A 26,115-nucleotide genomic window follows, 5' to 3' on the forward strand; every position below is an offset into this window, starting at 1 on the left:
CCTGCCTCCAGCAACTCGTGAATATAATTGTCCATTACTGCAGCTTCAGGGATCAAGAGGGAGTAAATACGGGCCTGGGGAGGGGTGGAGCCGGTAGGAGTTCTATGGTGCAGTCATATGGACAATGAGGAGGGAGGGTGTCTGCTTGCCTCTTATTGAAGGCCTCCCAGAGGTCGACTTATTCGGGGGGGGGGGGAGCGGAGATGTCTTGGACTTCAATGGATGCAGGGGGACGCGGCGAGGCTCTAGGCGGGTGTCTTAGACATTTAGTCTGGCAGTTTTTACCCCAGTCTAGTAGGTGTCTTGTGGACCAGGAGAGTCGTGGCCAAAAGTTTTGAATGACACACATATTAATTTTCACAGGCTGCCTCAGTTTGTATGATGGCAATTTGCATATACTCCAGAATGTTATGAAGAGTGATCAGATTAATTGCAAAGTCCCTCTTTTCCATGCAAACATTTCCACTGCATTTCAGCCCTGCCACAAAAGGACCAGCTGTCATCAGCTGATTCTCTAATTAACACAGGTGTGAGTGTTGACGAGGACAAGGTTGGAGATCATTCTATCATTTTGATTGAGTGTGAGTAACAGACTGGAAGCTTCAAAAGGAGGGTGGTGCTTGGAATCATTGTTCTTCCTCTCTTTCATGGTTACCTGCAAGGAAACGTGCCGTCATCATTGCTTTGCACAAAAAGGGCTTGCTGCCAGTAAGATTGCACCTAAATCAACCATTTATCAGATTATCAAGAACTTCAAGGAGAGCGGTTCAATTGTTGTGAAGAAGGCTTCAGGGCGCCCAAGAAAGTCCAGCAAGCGCCAGGACCGTCACCTAAAGTTGATTTAAGCTGCGGGATCAGGGCACCACCAGTACAGAGCTTGCTCAGGAATGGCAGCAGGCAGGTGTGGGTGCATCTGCACGCACAGTGAGGCAAAGATTTTTGGAGGATGACCTGGTTTCAAGAAGGGCAGCAAAGAAGCCACTTCTCTCCAGGAAAAACATCAGGTACAGACTGATATTCTGGTACAGGGATTGGACTGCTGAGGACTGGGGTAAAGTCATTTTCTCTGAATCCCCTTTCCGATTGTTTGGGGCATCCGGAAAAAACTTGCCCGGAGAAGACCAGGTGAGCTCTACCATCAGTCCTGTGTCATGCCAACAATAAAGCATCCTGAGACCGTTCGTGTGAGGTCTCAGCCAAGGGAGTGGGCTCACTCACAATTTTTCATAAGAACACAGCCATGAATAAAGAATGGTACTAACACATCCTCCGAGAGCAACTTCTCCCCACAATCCAGGAATAGTTTGGTGATGAACAATGCCTTTCCAGCATGATGGAGCACCTTGCCATAAGGCAAAAGTGGTAACTAAGTGGCTCGGGGAACAAAACATCGATATTTTGGGTACATGGCCAGGAAATTCCCCAGACCTTAATCCCATTGAGAACTTGTGGTCAATCCTCAAGAGGCGGGTGGACAAACAAAAACCCACAGATTCTGACAAACTCCAAACATTGATTATGCAAGAACGGGCTGTCATCAGTCATGTGACCCAGAAGTTAATTGACAGCATGCCAGGGCAGATTGCAGAGGTCTTGAAAAAGAAGGGTCAACACTGCAAATATTGACTCTTTGCTTCAACTTCATGTAATTGTCAGTAAAAGCCTTTGACACTTATGACATGCTTGTAATTATACTTCAGTATTCCATAGTAACATCTGACAAATATCTAAAGACACTGAAGCAGCAAACACTGTGGGAATTAATATTTGTCATTCTCAACTTTTGGTCACAGCCACTACTGTATCAACATTTGATTTTCCTTGTTTTATTTTTAAGATTAGCCTTTGTCGGTAGCCCTTTCCCCTGGTAAACAATGTATGATTGTGAGATGATTATTTTTAAGTCTAATATTGTGGGTAATGGAGTCTCCAATGACTTGTTTTCAATTTGCCAGAGCTAATGGTGCGAGGCTTCGGCGGCTCAGACCCCACTAGCAGAGGTGGGCAATTCCAATCCTCAGGGGCCTGATTTGGTGTAGCAATTTTTCTTTCTCCATCCCTAGCAAACACAGCTGATTTTAATCAAGTTGCATTCTAAAGTGAAGATCATGATTAGGTGATTGGAGTCAGGTGTGTTACCTGGGGCAAAGCTGTGACACCACTCAGGCCCCCGACGACTGGAATTGCCCACCCCTGCGCTTAACACAGACCTGAGAAGGCTGGCTCTGGCTAGTTGCTTAGTGGGGGAAACCGGTTTAATGTGTCTCGTCTGAATGAGCGACACCTGTTGAGCATGCCGACCAGCATGTCTTTCCAGAAGTCATGGGAATACGGTCCAGCTGCGGGGACTGTGCAGAGGAAATTACACTAGTACCTGTATTTATTGGTGGCACAGATGCTGGATCCTTCTTTCCTACACTTAAATTGCCCTTGCCTAATGATTTGTGTCTGCAGCGGAGCTTGCAACTCGTCTATCCTCACCACAAGGCGATAGTTCTCCTGTATACAGTGCATTCGGAAAGTATTCAGACTCCTTTTCCCACTTTTTTACGTTACAGCCTTATTTTAAAATGGATTAACCCCCCCCCCCCCCCCCCCCCCCCATCAATCTACACACAATACCCCTTTTTTTTCTTTCTTGCAAATGTATTAATAATCTGAAATATCAAATTTACATCAGTATTAAGACCCTTTACTCAGTACTTTGTTAAAGCACCTTTGGTAGCGTTCACTGTCTTGGGTATGATGCTACAAGCTTGGCACACCTGCATTTGGGGAGTTTCTCCCATTCCTCTCTGCAGATCCTCTCAAGCTCTGTCAGGTTGGATGAGGAGTGTTGCTGCACAGGTATTTTCAGGTCTCTCCACAGATGTTCGATCAGGTTCAAGTCCGGGCTCTAGCTGGGCCACTCAAAGACATTCAGACGCTTGTCTCGAAGCTACTCCTGCATTTTCTTGGCTGTGTGCTTTGGGTCATTGTCCTGTTGGGGTGAAGATTCACCTTCCAGTCTGAGGTCCTGAGTGCTCTGGAGCATGTTTTCATCAAGGATCTGTATAATTTGTTCTGTTCATCTTTCCCTCGATCTCAGTCCCTGCTGCTGAAAAACATGGTGTCAGGTTTCCTCCAGACATTTCCGGGCATTCAGGCCAGAGAGTTCACACTTGGTTTCATCAGACCAGAGAATCTTGTTTCTCATGGTCTGAGAGTGTTTAGGTGCCTTTTGGCAAACACCAAGTGGGCTGTCGTGCCTTTCGCTGAGGACCAGCTTCCGTCTGGCCACTCTACCAAAAAGGCCTGATTTGGTGGAGTGCTGCAGAGATGGTTGTCCTTCTGGAAGATTCTCCCAGCTCCACAGAGGAACTGGAGCTCTGTCAGTGACCTTCTGGTTATTGGTCATTTCCCTGACCAAGGCCCTTCTTCCCCGATTGCTCAGTTTGGCCGGGCAGCCAGCTCTAGGGAGGGTCTTCTCCATTTAAGATTGATGGAATCCACTGTGTTCTAGGGGACCTTCAATGCTGCATAAATGTTTTGGTACCCTTCCCCAGATCTGTGCCTCGACACAATCCTGTCTTGGAGCTCTACTGACAATTACTTTGACATAATGGCTTTGATTTTGCTCTGACATGCACTGTCAACTGTGGGACCTTTTTATATAGACAGGTGTGTGCCTTTCCAAATCATGCCCAATCAATTGAATTTACCACCGGTGGACTCTAATCAAGTTGTCGACGCAGCTCAAGGATGTTCAATAAAAACAAGATGCACCTGAGCTCAATTTCAAGTATCATAGTAAAGGGTCTGAAAACGTATGTAAATAAGATTTTTAAGTTTTGTTTTTAAATTTGCAAACATTTCAAAAAACCTGTTTCGCTTTGTTATTTGGGGAGGGGGTGTGTGTGGATTTGCTGAGAAAAAATAAATACATTTTAGAATAAGGCTGTAATGTGGAAAAAGTCAAGGTATCTGAATACTTTCTGAAGGCACTGTATTACGAGTACAGCAACTGCAATCAGAAGGCATAATGTTACTTAGCTTTTATTTTTTGGTCCAGAGGAGGCCCTGCAGATCTAAGGCATTGGATTATAAAAAGACAAAATGAGGACCTTGGTAAGCGTGTTAAATACAGAGTTTGATGAAATAAGTTATTCAGAGTTGAAAAGTGAAAAAGTTGAGCAGGTAGCCAAGTCACAACAAGCAGTACGGAGACAGAACGTGGAAATGCTTTGGGTCACCAGTCAAAAGATCCAACTAGACTGCAAATATCTGATGTCATGACAAAAATATATGTACTAGTCTCACTTCGACTCATGGCGCTCATACAGCGACTGTGGGAAGAGACTACAATGAATGTAAAATAGATATGCCAACCTCACCAAATATTTATCTTGAATAGGGTGCTTATTTGGGTATAGGCGTGTGTGTGTGCTTTTTATTTTTTTTTTTGTAATATAATGAATATTGATGTTCCTTCTGGGAGGGAAAAAGTTATTCTAATGTATTTCTGTTCTCAGGGCTGTGGAGTATTCTGTGACGCTGCCTGCCATTCTGGTGTCACGAGGACCTACAGGCCAAACTGAGGCTCATTCTCTCAACCTTTGCATGCCGGACCAACTGGTTACACACATCCAGAGAGCATTACTGGATACATTTGTAAGTCTGTTTGTATCACAGGTTGATAGAAATTCCATCCCCCAAAAATAATCCATCAAACATTTGAATGGATATAGTTAAAAAAGCCTATTTGGAAAACCCTATTCCTGTGTGTAATGTGTGTATGTAACAGTATAACTTTAGACCGTCCCCTCGCCCATACCCGGGCGCGAACCAGGGACCCTCTGCACACATCAACAACTGACACCCACGAAGCATCGTTACCCATCGCTCCACAAAAAAAGAGGGGAACCACTACTTCAAGGTCTCAGAGCAAGTGACGTCACTGATTGAAACGCCACTAGCGCGCACCGCTAACTAGCTAGCCATTTCACATCCGTTACATGTACACATACTGTATGTGCAGACAGGGAAAGAGAGGGGCTATATATGGCCTGATTCAAATATTTTATTCGTGGAATCAAGTGTGTAGTACTAGTTCAAAAATGTATACCCCTTTGGGTCCCCAGGACCAGGATTTAAGAAACATGGACCTAAAAAATGAAGGGGTACGCCAGTGTTTTCATACTAGGGTGTCTGTCTGTCTATACGTGTGTTCATCTGTACAGCGTCCTTCTAAAATATAATATTTTTGGTCATTGTAATAATTTGAATTGTTGAACCAGGATGAGTGTAACATCTTCCTCTGAACAAAACAGAAACCGCTACTGTGTAAATATTTATTTGAAGTCGTATCACGCAATCTGATTTTATTAAAAACTTAGAAACACTTTGATTACAATTTGCCACCACATATTCGTAAGAAATAACAATTTCTCACTACCAGATATGAGACGCATCACAGAAAATGTTTTGACACACACAAACCATTTGTTAAGATTACAAAAGCGTTCCCAGTATGGCATCTCATTTACGAGTACTTAACAGAGTATTTCCGGCCACCCTACAGTGGTTGCTCAACTAAAAGATTATGCTGTGAGATTTAGAGGTAATTTGCAGGTGTCTCTCCCTCTAAAAACAGAATAACAAACTGGCTTTATGTACAAATTAGTAACTAACCCCACGTTCAAGAATGGCCTTTTTCTCATACACTTCAGGTTATTTGAAAACAAAATATTGTTTTAAACAAGCCATAGAATTTCAGTTTATTCCACCAGAAAAGACAGAGAAAATATTGTGGTTAAACTCAAATATACTAATTGATTAAAAAAATACTTTATTAGCTGTACTAGATTTTCTGTTCCTCCTGAAAGCCCTAATCTGCTCACTTAAATGAATAGAAATCCTGGTCATGGTGCAACACTGTTACAGCATAGTCAAAGTGAGGAGAATTGGCGATCTGCTGTATACTTATGGCCTATAAAAGTCACACCTTTCCAGTACTCCTCACCCCGGCCCCAACTCCACCCTTAACACAGTTACTATTCAAAAATGAGCTGTTTATATAAAAAAGTGACTTTGTGAGCAAAGAGAATGGTGCTACCCGTTCCAGGGTTAGGACCGTACCACAGCAGGAAATGAGCCGGCCCTGAGAGGATCACCAAAACGAAAGGTATTTTGTTTCAGTGCATTTTCTTAATAAAAAAATGTATATAGCCTATCATTGTGTACTGTATACTGTGTAATAAAATAGTTTAAATGAAGGTTAAATAAAAAAAATAAAAAATAATTGTGTACTAAAAACGTGAATGTTTTTGCAGAGCATACAACCATCCATTGAGAAATGTGGACAAAGGGCTGGACAACAGGCCGCATCGGAAAAACGCATGATTGCCAAGAAAGCAGTTAGTTTTGCTAGATTCTTAAAATGTGTGCACAGCATTTGTGTTGGAGTCACTTTTAATTCTTAATTGATCTACCGTTTCTATCATAGGCCACTGTAATCAATGGGGGCCATTCTGCTCATCTGATGAAGGTGCACATGGATCAGATTCAAACTTTGAAGACTGAGATCGAGTCATTGAAGGCACACCAGCAGAAAGAGAAACATTATCTGAGGGCAGAGATACGGGCGACAGCTGATGCATTGGTCCAGAGCCAGTTGGCATTGATGGAGAGTCGGGCGGTGAATGACACAGTTGAAGAGGGCGAGGAACGAGATGGAGTCACAATCCATGCCAGGCACACCTGTGAGCTCTGGAACTCCACCTCCGACAGGCAGACTCAACATACAATACCGTTCAAATGTTTGGGGTCACTTAGAAATGTCCTTGTTTTTGAAAGAAAAGCCATTTTTCTTTGTCCATTTAAAATGGCATCAAATTGATCAGGAAATCTGTGTGGACATTCAATGTTGAAAATGACCTTTGTTACTGGAAACAGCTGATTTTAAAATAAAATATAATATCTACATAGGCGTACAGAGGACCATTATCAGCAACCATCACTCCTATGTTCCAATGGCACATTGTGTTAGCCTTTTAAAATGATACACTTGATTAGCTAATTGATCATTAGAAAACCCTTTTGAAGTGATAGCACAGCTGAAAAATTTAGATTTAAAGAAGCAATAAAACTGGCCTTCTTTAGAGTAATTGAGTGTCTGAGCATTTGTGGGTTTGATTATAGGCTCAAAATGGCCACAAACAAAGAACTTTCTTCTGAAACTCGTCACTCTATTCTTGTTCTGAGAAATGAAGGCGATTCCATGTGAGAAATTGCCAAGATACTGAAGATCTTGTACAACGCTGTGTACTACTCCCTTCACAGAACAGTGCAAACTGGATGCCCCGGTGCACAACTGAGCAAGGGGACAAGTGAGGCGTCCGTTTCTCAAACTAGACACTAATGTACAAGTCCTCAACTGGCAGCTTCATTAAATAGTACCCGCAAAACACCAGTCTCAACGTCAACAGTGAAGAGGCAACTCCGGGATGCTGGCCTTCTAGGCAGAGTTTCTCTGTCCAGTGTCTGTGTTTTAGCCATCTTAATCTTTTCTTTTTATTGGCCAGTCTGAGATATGGCTTTTTCTTTGTAACTCTGCCTAGAAGGCCAGCATCCCAGAGTCGCCTCTCAATTTTCAATTTCTCAATTTTCAACTCTATTTAATTCAAAACTGTAACTAGGTTGTTGTTTTTTTAAGCTCTTTGAAGATGTTGGATTGTGGCTTGATGGCAATTTTCAAGTCTTTCCATTTTCCAGCAGATTTAAGTCAAAACTGTAACTTGGAAAATGCAATGTCTTCCTGGCAGTGGTGGAAAAATAACTCAATTGTTATACTTGAGTAAAAGTGAGTCACCCAGTAAAATAGTACTTGAGTAAAAGTATTTGGTTTTAAATGTACTTAAGTATTGTTAGGTTCTAATTTTCAGAGTACAAACTCAACAGACACTAGGAAAGCTTTAAACAAAGTTTATTCTGCCCAGAGGGTCAATACAGCTGCATTAGACAAAAACATGGTTTTACTCGTGGTAGTATATATATATACCACACTTTGGGTGGAGTCTCCTCCTTATCACTCAACATTGCATCATTATTGCAGAGAGCTGAGTGATATGGGCCTTACACGGTTCCTCCCCTTATCAGTACTGCTACTTGTGATTGTTTTCCCTGCACTCAGCCCTTCCCAAGCTTACCGATGGCTCCCTTCATGTCTCTATTAAACCTAATGATGAATAATATATAAAGCTCAGAAACCAAACCTATCAGTATCAAAAGTAAATGTAATTTATAAAATATACTTAAGTATCAAAAGTAAAAGTAATAAATCATTACAAATTCCTTATCTTAAGCAAACCAGACAGCACAATTTTCTTTTTTCTTTTCGGATAGCCAGGGGCACACTGATATTATTTACAAATTATGCATTTGTGTTTTGAGTATGTCAGATCAGAGACCTTAGGGATGTTCCCTTGATAAGTGTGTGAATTGGACCATTTTCCTGTCCTGCTAAGCATTCAAAATGTAACGAGTACTTTTGGGTTCCAGGGAAAATGTTTGGAGTAAAAAGTACATTACATTCTTTAGGAATGTAGTGAAGTAAAAGTTGTCAAATATAAATTAAGTACAGATACAAACAAAAAAGGTTGTATTTTTACTTCAGTACATTACACCATTGCTTCTTGGTAAACAATTCCAGTGTAGGTTTGGCCTTCTGTTGCAGGTTATTGTCCGGTGGAGGTGAATTCCTCTCCCAGTGTCTAGTGTAAATGAGACTGAAGCAGGTTTTCCTCTAGGATTTTGCCTTTGCTTAGTGCCATCCCGTTTCTTTTTATCCTGGATATGCTGATGTCAAGAAAAACCCATCCCATGAAGCAGCCACCAACATGCTTGAAAATAAGGCTGCAGTTACTCAGTGATGTGATGTGTTGGATTTGCCCCAACCATAAGGCTTTGCATTTAGGCCAGAAAGTGTATTCCTTTTATGTTTTTTTTTGTAATATTACTTTAGTGCCTTGTTGCTTACAAGATGCATGTTCTATATATTTGTATTCTTCCTTTCACGCTGTCATGGGTAGGCAGGTAGCCTAGTGGTTAGAGCGTTGGACTAGTAACTGGAAGGTTGCAAGATCAAATCCCTGAGCTGACATGGTAAAAATCTAAAAACTCTGAACAAGGCAGTTAACCCACTGTTCCTAGAATTTGTTCTTAACTGATTTGCCTAGTTAAATAAATAAAAATGTATGTACTTATTGTGAAGTCACTGCAATGTTGATCCATCCACATTTTTCTGCCATTGAACTGTTTTAAAATCACCCATGGCCTCATTGTAACATCCCTGAGCAGTTTCCTTCCTATCCTACAGCTCAGTGAAGAAGGACGGCTATCTTTGTCTGGGTAGTTTAAAACATAATCCACAGCACAATTATTAATTTGACCATGCTTAAAGAGACATTCAGGGCCTCCTGAGTGGCGCAGTGGTCTAAGGCCACTAGAGATTCTTGGTTCGAGTCCAGGCTCTGTCGCAGCCGGCCGTGACCTGGAGACCCATGAGACGGTGCACAATTGGCCCAGCATCGTCCGGGTTAGGGGAGTGTTTGGCTGGCAGGGATGTCCTTGTCCCATCGTGCACTAGTGACTCCTGTGGCGGGCTGGGCGCAGTGCACGCTGCCAAGGTCACCAGGTGTACAGTGTTTCCTGCAGCTGGCTTCCGGGTTAAGTGGGCATTGTGTCTTGAAGCAGTGCAGCTTGGTTGGGTTGTGTTTCGGATGACGTACGGCTCTCGGCCTTCGGCTCTCCCTAGTCCGTACCGGAGTTGCAGCGATGAGACAAGACTGTAACTACCAATTGGATACCATGAAATTGGGGAGTTAAAGGGAGTAAAAAAAAGTGATATTCAATGTCTGATTTGTTATTGTTGTTACCCATCTACCAATGGCTGACCTTCTTTGAGGCTTTCGAAATGCTCTCTTAGTCATTCAAAAATAATTTCAACCCCTATCATTTTCCATATAACTTATGTGATTTAAGCCAAAATGTAGGCCTAAACAAAGGAGCTGAATACTTGTGCAACGACTAATATATATGTGTGTGTATGTGTGTTGTGTACAGTTGAAGTCAGAAGTTTACATACACTTAGGTTGGTGTCATTAAAACTCATTTTTCCACCACTCCACAAATTTCTTGTTAATTAACAAACTATAGTTTTGGCAAGTCAGTTAGGACATCTACTTTGTGCATGACACAAGCCATTTTTCCAACAATTGTTTAGACAGATTATTTCACTTAATTACAATTCCAGTGGGTCAGGAGTTTACATACACTTAGTTGACTGTGCCTTTAAACAGCTTGGAAAATTCCAGAAAATGTAATGGCTTTAGAAGCTTCTGATTGACATCATTTGAGTCAATTGGAGGTGTACCTGTGGATGTATTTCAAGGCCTACCTTTAAACTCAGTGTCTCTTTGCTTGACATCATGGGAAAAGAAAAAGTAATCAGCCAAGACCTCAGAAACAAAATTGTAGACCTCCACAAGTCTGGTTCATCCTTGGGAGCAATTTTCAAACGCCTGAAGGTACCACGTTCATCTGCACAAACAATAGTACGCAAGTATAAACACCATGGGACCACGCAGCCGTCATACCACTCAGGAAGGACCTAAAACGGAATATTTACTAGGATTAAATGTCAGGAATGGTGAAAAACGGAGTTTAAATGTATTTGGCTAAGGTGTATGTAAACTTCCTACATCAACTGTATGTGTGTGTGTGATATAGTTTTATTAATATTAAAAAAAATTATATTTTGTGTAGATTGTGGACAAAAGAATGACACATACATTTTAATCCCACTTTGTAACAAAATCAAATCCAAGGAGGATGAATACTTTTGCAACACACTGTATTTATCATTGATCACCTTTTTTTGCCCTCTGTACCCCTTCCAGCCAGAATTGACAGTGGAGAACCTGCCCCTGTATCTGGAGGTTAAAAAAAAACTTCTGCTGCTCTTTGTGGGAGAAGAGGAGAGTGGGAGGAAAGGGAACAAGAGAGTATTGGATGATATGAGGAGTCTGCTGAACACAGGACTGCTCAACCCCTACCTGCCCTGCTGGATCCACCTGTATGTACCGGAGCATTACGTGTCCCACGTCAATGAAGGGTTGCAGTAGGTTTCAGAGTGTCGGGAACACACAGTTCAGGGCAAGGCAGCCATAGCCCAATTATGTAACAGAAAGGTTTAGTTCTAGTGGCATTAGCATTAAATGTTCATCATTTTTTTATCTTGTCGTCCACTTGGGAGGAACATTTCAATATACTGTTTCAAGGCAAAGTATGATTCAGAATTGGGGTTGTATAACTCCATTGTCTTTTCAACTCTGTTATTTTCTGCCAATGACCCACTATTTTCAAAACGGATTGTGTTTTACTTTTGTCTTTGAATTGAATCTCAGCTCATTGACTGGTTGGATTGGTTGGATGGAAAAACCAGTGAATGCAGGGTGTATTTTTGTGTTGAGGGGTATCTTGTGTGTTCCAGGGGTCATACCCCTGCAGGTAAGGCTGTCCTGGAGGCATACCTGGGTTTCCTGCCCCTGCTTCCTGCCCTGGTGGTCTCCCAGCTGGCCACAGGAGGAGAGGTCTTCCACTACCCCACTGGCAGACCCTTAATGGTACAGCCCATTCTGCAGTGGCTGCAGAGAGTGGAGGATGGTGAAGAACCACCTGCAGGTATGGGAGGGGGGGGGGGGGGGGGGGGGTGTTAATGTACTTGGTTGGTCCAGTGTTTCCTTAATTTACACACTTTACACTGGCAGTGACCAAAATGACCACTGTTAGAAATAAGTTTATCAGCAAAGAACAATTAAAGAAAAATAACTTGTACTTTGCTTCCACATATGGAAGTGCACTCTATGATGATTGACGAATGCTGCATTTGCACCTGCAGTTTCTGGCCTTTAAGGGGGGCACAGCCCTGCTGCCATGGCTGCAAGTTGAAGGCTCTGACTACCAGCTCCTATTTGCACATTCCCAACATCAGTTATTTCATTCACCACTGCCCATATGTATTACTTGTGTATAGAAGTGTTGTGCTACATATGCAAATCTAGGCATATCTGGTTGTGTTGAGAAGATATGGTACTTTGTCTTCATGCACAGAAGTGTGCATTGCATCACATGCTCCAGATCACACACATAATCTATGCAATCATGTCAACACAACCTATTAATCAACATAATCACATACATTTCCCATTCTCTACTGTATGGGTCAGTGAATAATGGAGTAGGCCGATCTTATGGTCTTTTTCCTGATTGTGTCATTCAAGCCATTCTGTGTACGTGTATGTGCTTTTTTGTCAATTGAGTCTTTGCCAAGAGTCTGTAATCTCAGGTGACGGTGTCCTGTCTGAGTATTGTACCACACAGCTCCATCTGTCACCACCATTCATGAGATCACCTCTATTTATTCATTCATTCATTCATTCAAACCTCTTTCTCCAGAGCCTTTTTGAGCTAATCCAATCGCTTTTGTTTTGTGGGCGGATTAGTATTGTATATATGTGTGTGACAGACTGATGCCTTGCTGGTTTCTACCCAAAATGCACACTCATCGACAAACCTCCAAAGACTAGGCGTCAGGTTTTTCTTTCAGTTATTCCACTTCTAGTGACAGAGGGAGCTGAAATGAAGGAAGTACAGTAGAGGAAGGAGGATGTTTTCCTGAGACGCTTCCAATCCACTTCCTCTGTCTCTGGAGGGAACTGTATCTCTTAATTGTGTCTGATGGTTGCCAGTTATAGTCCTGTCATCATACAGCACTCACCATAGATTGAGGTTCTTTTCAGGCTAATGCCCCCTCTTTTTCTGGTTTGTGTTCATTAGGCATCCAATGGAAGAAAACGGACTGAAACAGGGATGGCCTACCTAGAGTTGTCCAATAAACGCTTGTTTTTTGTTTACTGTTGCAAAATGTTAATGTTTTGCATTGCGTGCACTAATGAGAACACCCTGCGCTTTCTCTGTCTGGAGAAGCACATCATTCGTCAACTTGAAGTGTTCGACGTTTAGACCGTGTTGATGTTTTTTATTTTCTGGAGCTGACTCGAGAGTTTTTATTCATCTATCATAATCAGAAACCCTATAGACATCAATTAAACTTTGACGGAAAGGTACATTTACTGTTAGGACATCTTATGATACTCGTGTTTCTATACCAAGCTTACTGTATCTTACATTTTGATTTGGGGTTTGATCCGTATTAACATTTTGTTCAGTTACGAAATGTGGAAATATCGTTTAGAGAAAATCTATACACCGAAGTTCTGTACACCGTTGCAGATAGCGCTGCGATGTCTAGAGCTGACACTACTCCCAATTCCACAGACTGTGAACCAGTCTGCTCTATACAATACATTTCTGTCTGGACGTTTGGTAACACTTCACCCTCCCGAACAAATCTGAGGTCTTTCCCACCAAACTGCTTGCATTTACCAGAGGGATCCAAACCCATTGAGAGTATGGCAGATGACTCCTTTCAAGCTCGACCAGGTGATAATGCACACAACCTGTGCATATATCTTGGCTTCTCCTAATTTATGTGTAATTCAAACAGACCCATTGTCTTAGTCTGAGTATATGACATTTACAGTTGCTTTCATAGGCAAGCCCAATCCCACTAAAGCCTGAATTGACAGTAGAGTGGGTCATTGGCTCACATTTATCTCCTCTCTATGCATTGATGGCTAATGCCATATCATATGGAAATGTCTTGTTTTATTTCAACCCCTTCTAGACACACTCACATTTGAGTGGTTGGAGCACAGGGTCAGTCATGGGAAGGAGATAATGGAGCAGTTTAGGTTAAATGCCTTGCTCAAGGGAACAACAGTAGGAGATGGCCTTCAGGATTTGATACCAGCTACCCCTACCAGTAGATTTTTTTCAGTACCTCTTGTTGCTGGCACCCCTATTTAACCTCTAGGATCTACACCCATTGGCAGGTTGACAAAGTGGCTTGTATCAATTCCGACTGTAAATTTGACCTTTCAGTCGAACAGGCAATAATGCACAAAACCTGCATCATTACTCTGTGTAATTCAAGCATTGACTCATTGTCTAAGTACATGACATTTTACAGTTACTTTCAAAGATGAGCTCAATCCCACCAAAGCCTGATTTGACAGTAGTGTGTTGGCTCATGTTTCTCCCCTCTCTCGCTACGCATTAACTGCCAATGCATTCAACTCTCCACACGATGATCATTGTCAATTTTATCACAGAGCTGAAAATTTGACTCTGCTTCATCCCAACTCTTTGAAAAACACACACACACAGCGAGAAGAGTTTTGAGCCCAGGGTCAGCCATAGTAAAGCCTGGAGCAGGGCACAAATGCAGGAGATGGCATCTAGGATTTGATACCAGCAACCAACACATTTTTCAGACAGACCTGTGATTTGAAACGGCAACCCTCTGGTTGATGGCACGCCTCTCACGTCTAGGATCTGCACCCTTTGTCAAGGTGAAAAAATGACTCCTTTCATGGTCGACCAGGTGATAATGTACACAACCTGACTTTATTGTGTAATTCAAGCATTGTATTGTTGTAAATGTCATGTACTCAGACGGTTACTGTCAAAGACCAGCCCAATCCCACTAAAGCCTGAAATGACAGTAGAGTGGATTTTTGGCTCATGTTTTACCCCTCTCTACACACGCTTATGCATTCCACTCACCACACAATGAAGATGATTCCTTTATTGTCCATTTCCTTGAGACAGCCACAAAGTCTCTTAGTCACTCTCTGTAAGCATGGAAATGGAAGATGGAATTGGCCCCATATTAAGTAACTGCTGTAAAAGCATAAGTTGTATATAATGCAATATTCCTGTCTGGAGAGACAAAGCTACTGTATGGTTCAAAATTATTGGCACCCTTGATAAAGATGAGCAAAAATACAAAAATAAATAACACTGAACTATATTGTATGCAACAACAAAAAAAAGTTATACTAATGCAAATTGCTCAGATTTTGGTTTAACAAATAATAAAACAAATCTCAAAGATAGGCACCACAATTATTGGCTCACCTGTTTTCAATACTCCAACACCCTCTCTTTGCAAGGACTGAGCTTTTTTCTAAAATGTTTGAAATTTGAGAATATTTGAGGGATCTTAGACCATTCCTCCATACAGAATCTTTCCTGGTCATTGATATCCTTTGTCTGCACTTCTGAACTGAACTGCTCTCTTCAATTCAAACCACAGGTTGTCAATGTGGTTCAAGTCCGGAGACTGAGATGACCAAATGTTGATTTTTGTGGTCAGTTAAGCATTTGATGTGCTTGGGGTTATTGTTAGACCGTTGCGCCACTCGGGAGCCTTAAGGCACTGCATTTCAGTGCAAGAGGCGTCACTACAGTCCCTGGTTCAAATCCAGGCTGTGATTGGGAGTACCATAGGGCGGCTCACAATTGGCCCAGCGTCGTCCGGGGTAGGCCGTCATAAATAAGAATTTGTTCTTAACTGACTTGCCCTGTTAAGTAAAGTTTTTTTAAATTAAAAAGGTTTTTGGCTAAAATGTCCTGGTACTTGGTAATGTTCATGATGCCGTTGATCTTAACAAGGGCCTCAAGACCAGTGGAGGCAAAATAGTCCCATAACATCAAAGATCCATCACCAAATTTTACAGTAGATATGAGGTATTTTTTTGATATGCTGATATGGTCAGATGACATGAAAATCGAGCTCTTAGGCCACGCACACCAGTGGTGGGTTTGGTGTTGGAAAACGGACGCGTATGCAGAAAAGTAACATTCATGTATAAGAGTTGTTGGTTTCATTTGAAATAATGTACATTCAGAACTATTTTCAAATACATACCAAGTATTATTTAAAAAATTATCTTTCAAATACTTCCAACGATACTGTATGTATTTGAAGTAATTGTAAATACATGGCAATACCTTCCAAATAGTATTTTCAAATGCATTTCAATATTCAACTACTTGTTTGTTTTTTCATATAAAGGTTATCTGAATACTTGTTTTGACATTTTAATGAAAGGTAATTGAGGTGCCTGGTAGTATTTGAACCCAGGTCTGTTATCTGAGCTGACACTGTTCCCCGGGCCCCAAAGATGTTGTCGATTTAAGGCAGCCCCCCGCACCTCTCTGATTCATGCGGAAGACACATTTCAGTTGATGGCATTCAGTTGTACAACTGACTAGGTATCCCCCCTTCCCTTATCCGCAAGGGGAGGGTTATAGATTATTGAAAACGGGTGCCAATATATTTTCTAGATTAAAAAAATACATTTTGTTGAACAAAATCTCTCTGAGCAATTGAATTAGTATAAAATATAATGTTCCCATGTTCTTGACCATACAATCAATATAGCTCAGTATTTGTATTATTTATTTTGAACAGTATTTTTTGCTCCTCTTTATCAGGGGTGCCAATAATTTTGGATCTGACTGTATATATAGATCATGAGTATTATCTGTGAAGGGTCAAGCCCTTACTTTTAGTGCTACAAAAGTGTACAGGCTATCACATAAGTGTCTTTGGGTGTATATAGCACTTTTCTAGAACACAATGTGGTGGTGTTATTATTAACATGAATTGTACCCTTCTCTCTTAAAGGTATAGGTCATTCAAAGACGATTTTAGTATTTGTTGTTAATACAACCCTAAAAAGGTGTGCATGTCAGTAGTCAAGTTTTAAAGATGGAGAACTTTCAGTACAGAGCAAAAACTGTGATGCAATTTGCATGTTAAGTGAACCATCCCTTTAACTGTGCACTACAGATCTGGTGTTTGATCCTGCTGGTCATTTTAGACTTTTTCTTCTGCTGTATCTATTTCAGAGCGCCAGTGGAAAATCTAATTCTAAATTGAAGTTCCACATGTTGTCATGGAATTATTCCTTATGTTCAGCAACCTATCCGTGACCTTGCACTAAAATCCAGCTGCGTATTTGGTATTTTATTAGGATGCCCATCAGCTGTCACAAAAGCAACAGCTACTCTTCCTGGGGTCCACACAAAACCTGAGACATGACATAATACAGAACAGCTCAGAACTCAGAAGGACAGAACTACATGAAAAAATGTTTTGTCAAAGGCACACGTAGCCTACATATCAATACATACACACAAACTACAGTGCCTTGCAAAAGTATTCGGCCCCCTTGAACTTTGCGACCTTTTGCCTCATTTCAGGCTTCAAACATAAAGATATAAAACTGTATTTTTTTTGTGAAGAATCAACAACAAGTGGGACACAATCATGAAGTGGAACGACATTTATTGGATATTTCCAACTTTTTTAACAAATCAAAAACTGAAAAATTGGGTGTGCAAAATTATTCAGCCCCCTTAAGTTAATACTTTGTAGCGCCACCTTTTGCTGCGATTACAGCTGTAAGTCGCTTGTGGTATGTCTCTCAGTTTTGCACATCGAGAGACTGACATTTTTTCCCATTCCTCCTTGCAAAACAGCTCGAGCTCAGTGAGGTTGGATGGAGAGCATTTGTGAACAGCAGTTTTCAGTTCTTTCCACAGATTCTCGATTGGATTCAGGTCTGGACTTTGACTTGGCCATTCTAACACCTGGATATGTTTATTTTTGAACCATTCCATTGTAGATTTTGCTTTATGTTTTGGATCATTGTCTTGTTGGAAGACAAATCTCCGTCCCAGTCTCAGGTCTTTTGCAGACTCCATCAGGTTTTCTTCCAGAATGGTCCTGTATTTGGCTCCATCCATCTTCCCATCAATTTAAACCATCTTCCCTGTCCCTGCTGAAGAAAAGCAGGCCCAAACCATGATGCTGCCACCACCATATTTGACAGTGGGGATGGTGTGTTCAGCTGTGTTGCTTTTACGCCAAACATAACGTTTTGCATTGTTGCCAAAAAGTTCAATTTTGGTTTCATCTGACCAGAGCACCTTCTTCCACATGTTTGGTGTGTCTCCCAGGTGGCTTGTGGCAAACTTTAAACAACACTTTTTATGGATATCTTTAAGAAATGGCTTTCTTCTTGCCACTCTTCCATAAAGGCCAGATTTGTGCAATATACGACTGATTGTTGTCCTATGGACAGAGTCTCCCACCTCAGCTGTAGATCTCTGCAGTTCATCCAGAGTGATCATGGGCCTCTTGGCTGCATCTCTGATCAGTCTTCTCCTTGTATGAGCTGAAAGTGTAGAGGGACGGCCAGGTCTTGGTAGATTTGCAGTGGTCTGATACTCCTTCCATTTCAATATTATCGCTTGCACAGTGCTCCTTGGGATGTTTAAAGCTTGGGAAATCTTTTTGTATCCAAATCCGGCTTTAAACTTCTTCACAACAGTATCTCGGACCTGCCTGGTGTGTTCCTTGTTCTTCATGATGCTCTCTGCGCTTTTAACGGACCTCTGAGACTATCACAGTGCAGGTGCATTTATACGGAGACTTGATTACACACAGGTGGATTGTATTTATCATCATTAGTCATTTAGGTCAACATTGGATCATTCAGAGATCCTCACTGAACTTCTGGAGAGAGTTTGCTGCACTGAAAGTAAAGGGGCTGAATAATTTTGCACGCCCAATTTTTCAATTTTTGATTTGTTAAAAAAGTTTGAAATATCCAATAAATGTCGTTCCACTTCATGATTGTGTCCCACTTGTTGTTGATTCTTCACAAAAAAATACAGTTTTATATCTTTATGTTTGAAGCCTGAAATGTGGCAAAAGGTCGCAAAGTTCAAGGGGGCCGAATACTTTCGCAAGGCACTGTATCTAGACCAAATAGGGGAGAGGTGTTGTGCCGTGAGGTTTTGCTTAGTTTTTTTTTTAACCAGGTTTGCTGTTTATTTGAGCAATATGAGATGGAACTATTGTTGGAAAAATTACTTGTCATGCACTAAGATGTCCTAACCGACTTGCCAAAACTATTGTTTGTTAACAAGATATTTGTGGTGTGGTTGAAAACGAGTTTTAATAACTCCAACCTAAGTGTATGTAAACTTCCGACTTCAGCTATATGTAGGTAGGTAGAAATGGAACCAAATTATCTGTTTGTATTCAGTCCTTTTTTAAATAGGATATATGGGCTACTGTATAGGTGGAATGTGATAGTCTGCCTATAACCAGCCTGAGTAAGTTTGTTCTATTATAAGGTTACTGTATGCTCTGTCAAAAAACAACCCCTAGCTCATCTTTTCATGGGTTAGTTTACCGTTTTACAGATTTCTTGAGCTTTTTCTTGTTTCTGTTCCTTCAGGTTTTTCTGTTATTCTACTATTTGAGTATGGTGCTTTCTAAACAGGTTCTGCTTCTGTTCTTCTCTCTCTCCCCCACCCAGGTGTTATTGTGGATGAGAAATGGATGCCCTCCATGCCCTTCTACGACTTCCTGTCCGTCATGGACCAGGAAGTACCGGGCTATGCCTCCCAGAGGAGCGCTAAGACAAAAACAAACCGGATTGAGAGAGCAGAAGGAGAGAAAGAGAAGAGCAGCAGTGGTGGTGGTGAAAGACAAGCCCGAACTGGAGCACACAACCCCCAAGGGTCACCCACCACCAAGCCTCCACAGACATCTCACCACCACTCTGAGCTATGAGGGGGATAGAGCAGGAGCCCTGACCTCTGAAAGCTGGAGGAAACCAATGACCGCTTTGATCAGAATCACCTCTAACAGATAAGCTACACTGAAGCTATTAGATAGTGATAGCTTTATGGGCTGTGAGATCCACTGAGCCTCCTAGTTTGTGGTTTAGCTGTTTTACAGTGCATTGGGAAAGTATTCACACCCCTTGTCTTTTTCCACATTTTGTTATATTACAGCCTTATTCCTCATCAATCTACACACAATACCCCATAATGACAAAGCAAAAATAGGTTTTTAGACATTATAGCCACACACAAAAATACATTAGCATAAATATTTAGAATCTTTACTCAGTACTTTGTTGAAGCAACTTTTGCAGCGATTACAGCCTCCAGTCTTCTTGGGTACAGTATGACACTACAAGCTTGGCACACCTGCATTTTGGGGAGTTTCTCCCATTCTTCTCTGCAGATCCTGTCAAGCTCTTTCAGGTTGGAAGGGGAGTGTCGCTGCACAGCTATTTTCAGGTCTCTCCAGAGATGTTCAAGTCTGGGCTGTGGCTGGGCCACTCAAGGACATTCAAAAACGTGTCCTGAAGCCACTCCTGCAATGTCTTGGCTGTGTACTTAGGGTCATTGTTCTGTTAGAAGGTGAAACTTTACCCCAGTCAGGTCCTGAGCGCTCTGGAGCAGGTTTTCATGTGACTTTTACTGAGGAGTAGCTTTCATCTGGCCACTATCATAAAGGCCTGAGTGGTAGAGTGCTGCAGATATGGATAATTGAAATGCATTCCAGGTGACTACCTCGTGAAGCTGTTTGAAAGAATGCCAAGTGTGCAAAGCTGTCATCAAGGCAAACAAATATTTTGATTTGTTTAACACTATGGTGTTACTACATTATTCCATATGTGTTATTTCATAGTGTAGAAAATAGTAAAAATAAAGAAAAACCCTGGAATGAGGTGTCCATACTTTTGACTGGTATTATGTATGTACATAAACGCAGCAAAAAAAGAAACGTCCTCTCACTGTCAACTGCGTTTATTTTCAGCCAACTTAACATGTGTAAATATTTGTATGACCATAACAAGATTCAACAACTGAGACATAAACTGAACAAGTTCCACAAACATGTGACCAACAGAAATGGAAATATGTGTCCCTGAACAAAAAGGGGGGGGGTCAAAATCAAAAGTAACAGGCAGTATCTGTTGTGGCCACCAGCTGCATTAAGTACAGCAGTACATCTCATCCTCATGGCCTGCACCAGATTTGCCAGTTCTTGCTGTGAGATGTTACCCCACTCTTCCACCAAAGCACCTGCAAGTTTCCAGATATTTCTGGGGGGAATGGCCCTCACCCTCCGACCAAACAGGTCCTAGAAGTGCTCAATGGGATTGAGATCCAGGCTCTTCGCTGGCCATGGCAGAACACTGACATTCCTGTCTTGCAGGAAATCACGCACAGAATGAGCAGTGTGGCATTGTCATGCTGGAGGGTCATGGCAGGATGAGCCTGCAGGAAGGGTACCACATGAGAGAGGAGGATGTCTTCCCTGTAACGCACAGCGTTGAGATTGCCTGCAATGACAACTAGCTCAGTCCAATGATGCTGTGACACACCGCCCCAGACCATGAAAGACCATCCACCTCCAAATCGATCCCGCTCCAGAGTACACGCCTCGGTGTAACGCTCATTCCTTCGACGATAAATACGAATCTGACCATCACATCATTTACAATGAAGATCTGTGAAGTTATTTGGATTTTTACAAATTATATTTGAAAGAGAGAGTCCTGAAAAAGGGCCATTTCTTTTTTTGCTGAGTTTGTATATTCACAGAATGTATATATATTCACAGATTGTATTTATACTTAATGGAATAGTTAATTATGTCACCCTGAAAGTAAGATACGATTTGGTTTTCTCTAAACACTCACGTTCACTACACTAGTGAACAATCAACAGAAGTAGATTTTTTATTTATTTTTATACTATTTTTTCAATATTGTTTCTAGACTGGCACAACTTTGGTTTTAGAAATGGGGGGGACATAACCTGTCTGGGGGTCCTCCCTCAGATTTTTTGGAGGGCAACTAAAGCTCATTTCCTGCATTTATACACAATCTACATATGTCCTTTTTGGGGACACTTTTATTGTAATTAAGAATAGAATGTTTCTAAACACTTCCACATGAATGTGGATGCTACCATGATTAAGGATAATCCCGAATAAAGCGTGAATAATGATGACTGAGAAAGCTATGGATGCACAAATGTGACCAACCGGCTCAAATCGGTCTTATGTCGCAAAATTAGAAATTGTGTTTTTTACATTGGATAAAAGTAGACTCAGAGCTACAAAATGGTATATCACACACTGTTCCTCAAAAATGAAATGGGAAAGTAATTCTGCTTTGAAAATAGATAAACTTGTAAACTCCCTTTTGAGAAAAGGGCTTTTGAATTTTTGGTACCTACTGGAGAGCTCTCCTTTGTCTACACCTATTCAGCATTGTTCACACCCTTTTAAGCCAGCCCCAGCCATCTCTTTAAGGATTCACATGTGAGGTCATGTGCTAAACAATGAGTAGCGTAGTAAAGACTAAAAGTGGTAAAAGTAGTAGCCTACAATAAGGATAAATTCCACATAATAATATTGTCCAGATGAAAAGATTTTATAAATATTAGATGACACTGAGATACTATAACTATAACCCCTAGCCACATCCAGTGGTGGAAAAAGTACTACATTGTCATACTTGAGTAAATGTAAAGATACCTTAATAGAAAATTACTCCTGTAAAAGTCACCCAGTAAAATAATACTTGAGGTAAAGTCAAAGTATTTGGTTCTAAAAATAAAGTATCAAAAGTAAATGGAATTGCTAAAATGTAAAAGTATAAATAATTAAAAAATCCTTATATTAAGCAAACTAGACGGCACCATTTTTTTTTTGACGGGCTAGCCAGGGGCACACTCCAACACTCAAGACATTAATTTACAAACTAAGCAATTGAGTTTAGCGAGTCTGCCAGATAAGATGCAGTAGGGATGACCAGGGATGTTCTCTTGATTAATGTGTGAATTGGACAATTTCTGTCACAATGTCAGCAGCATACCACCCTGCATACCACTGCTGGCTTGATTCTGAAGCCTAGCAGGGTTGGTCCTGGTCAGTCCCTGGATGGGAGACCAGGTGCTGCTGGACGTGGTGTTGGAGGGCAAGTAGGAGGCACTCTTTCCTCTGGTCTAAAAATATCCCAATGCCCCAGGGCAGTGATTGGGGACACTGCCCTGTGTAGGGTGCCGTCTTTCGGATGGGACGTTAAACGGGTGTCCTGACTCTGAGGTCATTAAAGATCCCATGGCACTTGTCATAAGAGTAGGGGTGTTAACCCCGGTGTCTTGGCTAAATTCCCAATCTGGCCCTCAAACCATCACGGTCACCTAATAATCCCCAGTTTACAATTTGCTTATTCATCCCCCTGCTCTCCCCTGTAACTATTCCCCAGGTCGTTGCTGTAAATGAGAACGTGTTCTCAGTCAACTTACCTGGTAAAATAACGGGAAAATACATTTTTAAAAACAATGTAACGAGTACTTTTGGGTGTCAGGGAAAATGTATGGAGTAAAAAGTACATTATTTTATTTCGGAATGTAGTGAAGGAAAGTTGCCAAAAATACACTGCTCAAAAAAATTAAGGGAACACTAAAATAACACAGATCTGAATGAATGAAATATTCTTATTAAATACTTTTTTCTTTACATAGTTGAATGTGCTGACAACAAAATCACACAACAATTATCAATGGAAATCAAATTTATCAACCCATGGAGGTCTGGATTTGGAGTCACACTCAAAATTAAAGTGGACAACCACACTACAGGCTGATCCAACTTTGATGTAATGTCCTTAAAACAAGTCAAAATGAGGCTCAGTAGTGTGTGTGGCCTCCACGTGCCTGTATGAGCTCCCTACAACGCCTGGGCATGCTCCTGATGAGGTGGTGGATGGTCTCCTGAGGGATCTCCTCCCAGACCTGGACTAAATAATCCGCCAACTCCTGGACAGTCTGTGGTGCAACGTGGCGTTGGTGGATGGAGCGAGACATGATGTCCCAGAAGTGCTCAATTGGATTCAGGTCTGGGGAACGGGCGGGCCAGTCCATAGCATCAATGCCTTCCTCTTGCAGGAACTGCTGGCATACTCCAGCCACATGAGGTCTAGCATTGTTTTGCATTAGGGCCAACCGCACCAGCATATGGTCTCACAAGGGGTCTGAGGATCTCATCTCGGTACCTAATGGCAGTCAGGCTACCTCTGGCGAGCACATGGAGGGCTGTGCGGCCCCCCAAAGAAATGCCAGACTGTCACGTCTGTCACATGTGCTCAGTGTGAACCTGCTTTCATCTGTGAAGAGCACAGGGCGCCAGTGGCGAATTGGCCAATCTTGGTGTTCTCTGGCAAATGCCAAACGTCCTGCATGGTGTTGGGCTGTAAGCACAACCCCCACCTGTGGACGTCAGGCCCTCATACCACCCTCATGGAGTCTGTTTCTGACCATTTGAGCAGACACATGCACATTTGTGGCCTGCTGGAGGTCATTTTGCAGGGCTCTGGCAGTGCTCCTCCTGCTCCTCCTTGCACAAAGGCGGAGGAAGCGGTCCTGCTGCTGGGTTGTTGCCCTCCTACGACCTCCTCCACGTCTCCTGATGTACTGGCCTGTCTCCTGGTAGCGCCTCCATGCTCTGGACACTACGCTTACAGACACAGCAAACCTTCTTGCCACAGCTCGCATTGATGTGCCATCCTGGATGAGCTGCACTACCTGAGCCACTTGTGTGGGTTGTAGACTCCGTCTCATGCTACCACTAGAGTGAAAGCACCGCCAGCATTCAAAAGTGACCAAAACATCAGCCAGGAAGCATAGGAACTGTGAAGTGGTCTGGTCACCACCTGCAGAACCACTCCTTTATTGGGGGTGTCTTGCTAAATGCCTATAATTTCCACCTGTTGTCTATTTCATTTGCACAACAGCATGTGAAATTTGTCAATCAGTGTTGCTTCCTAAGTGGAAAGTTTGATTTCACAGAAGTGTGATTGACTTGGAGTTACATTGTGTTGTTTAAGTTTTCCCTTTATTTTTTTGAGCCGTGTATATTCTAACATTTTTTTGAGTGTATATCTATCCATCTATGTCCTTAATCAGTATAAAGGAGGAAATGTTGCTTACTTGTTGAGCAAAATCAAAGCTGTAATGCAATAAAAGTAGTGCCAATCATGTTGGAGATCAATTAAATAATCAAAACATGTTTTTGCTTTACATACTAAGTGTTGCCATCGATTCCTTGTGGAGACGTCATACTGCTGCTATTGTCACATGGGATGGCAGCAGCTTTCCACCAAAGTGTTTGTGTCCTGGGTGGCGTCCTGGTAATATGACTGGTGGAGGAGAGTCAGGCGTGTTCTACTGATGCTGAAAGACAAATTCCATGTACAAATATTTTAGCATTATTATACAATTGATGCGAAATGGCATTCTGAGAACATCCCTACACACAGTTCATACACGTAATGTTAGCTAGCAAGCCAGCCAGCCATCTAATGTCAGCTAGCTAGCTAACAGCAAGCTTGTCATAGCTAGCTAAAGTTAACCAAATTGGTTCAATGTTAGATAGTTAGCTAGCTAACAGGGTGTAACTAGCAATACACAATTCCATTCTGAGAAAACATCACTAACGTTAAACTCAGGTCATACACGTAAATTAATGTTAGCTAGCAAGCCAGCCATCTAACCTCAACTAACGTTAGCTAGCTAACAGCAAGTTTTAACTGGGGGTCTTTTGTTTAGACATCTAAAGTTAGCTTGAAAACAATGAACTATAATCCCAATCCATAGAGTACTAGCAATACAAACTGATTGTCATAGCCAGCTAAAGTTAACCGTCTGCTTTTGGAGCAGTGGCTTCTTCCTTGCTGAGCTGCCTTTCAGGTTATGTCGATATGGGACTAATTTTACTGTGAATATAGATACTTTTGTACCTGTTTCCTCCATCATCTTCACAAGGTCATTTGCTGTTGTTCTGGGATTGATTTTCAATTTTCACACCAAAGTACTTTCATCTCTAGGAGACAGAACGCATCTCCTTCCTGAGGGGTATGATGGCTGTGTGGTCCCATGGTGTTTATACTTGCGTACTCTTGTTTGCACAGATGAACATGGTACCTTCAGGAGTTTGGAAATTGCTCCCAAGGATGAACCAGACTTGTGGAGGTCTACAATTTTGTTTCTGGGGTCTTGGCTGATTTCTTTTGATTTTCCCATGATGTCAAGCAAAAGAGGCACTGAGTTTGAAGGTAGGCCTTGAAATACATCCACAGGTACACCTCCAATTGAATGAAATGATGTCAATTAGCCTATCAGAAGCTTCTAAAGCCATGACATCATTTTCTGGAATTTCCCAAGCTGTTTAAAGGCATGCAGAAAGTAGATATGCTAACCGACTTGCCAAAACTATAGTTT

At 41.8% G+C, this 26,115-nt stretch overlaps 1 protein-coding gene across 6 annotated transcripts in view; it reads left to right on the top strand.

Annotated features, from left to right (window-relative positions):
• txndc16 (thioredoxin domain containing 16) overlaps positions 1-19,906 on the top strand; it is a 48,969-nt gene extending 29,063 nt beyond the window's left edge. For 3 of the 6 annotated variants that reach the window (XM_036954475.1, XM_036954476.1, XM_021573688.2), the window contains 4 exons: positions 4,512-4,650; positions 10,938-11,113; positions 11,531-11,721; positions 19,344-19,906. In XM_036954475.1, the coding sequence (XP_036810370.1) occupies positions 4,512-4,650; positions 10,938-11,113; positions 11,531-11,721; positions 19,344-19,600 (763 nt within the window). In that variant the 3' untranslated portion in view covers positions 19,601-19,906. Of the gene's footprint in view, positions 1-4,511; positions 4,651-6,311; positions 6,396-6,484; positions 7,050-10,937; positions 11,114-11,530; positions 11,722-12,876; positions 14,977-19,343 lie in introns of those variants that run through there. The other 3 variants (XM_036954477.1, XM_021573689.2, XM_021573690.2) reach the window with 3 other exon arrangements.
• The last annotated feature ends 6,209 nt before the right edge of the window (positions 19,907-26,115 follow it).

Source organism: Oncorhynchus mykiss, chromosome 19 (genome assembly GCF_013265735.2).
Source record: "Oncorhynchus mykiss isolate Arlee chromosome 19, USDA_OmykA_1.1, whole genome shotgun sequence".
NCBI lineage: Eukaryota > Metazoa > Chordata > Actinopteri > Salmoniformes > Salmonidae > Oncorhynchus > Oncorhynchus mykiss.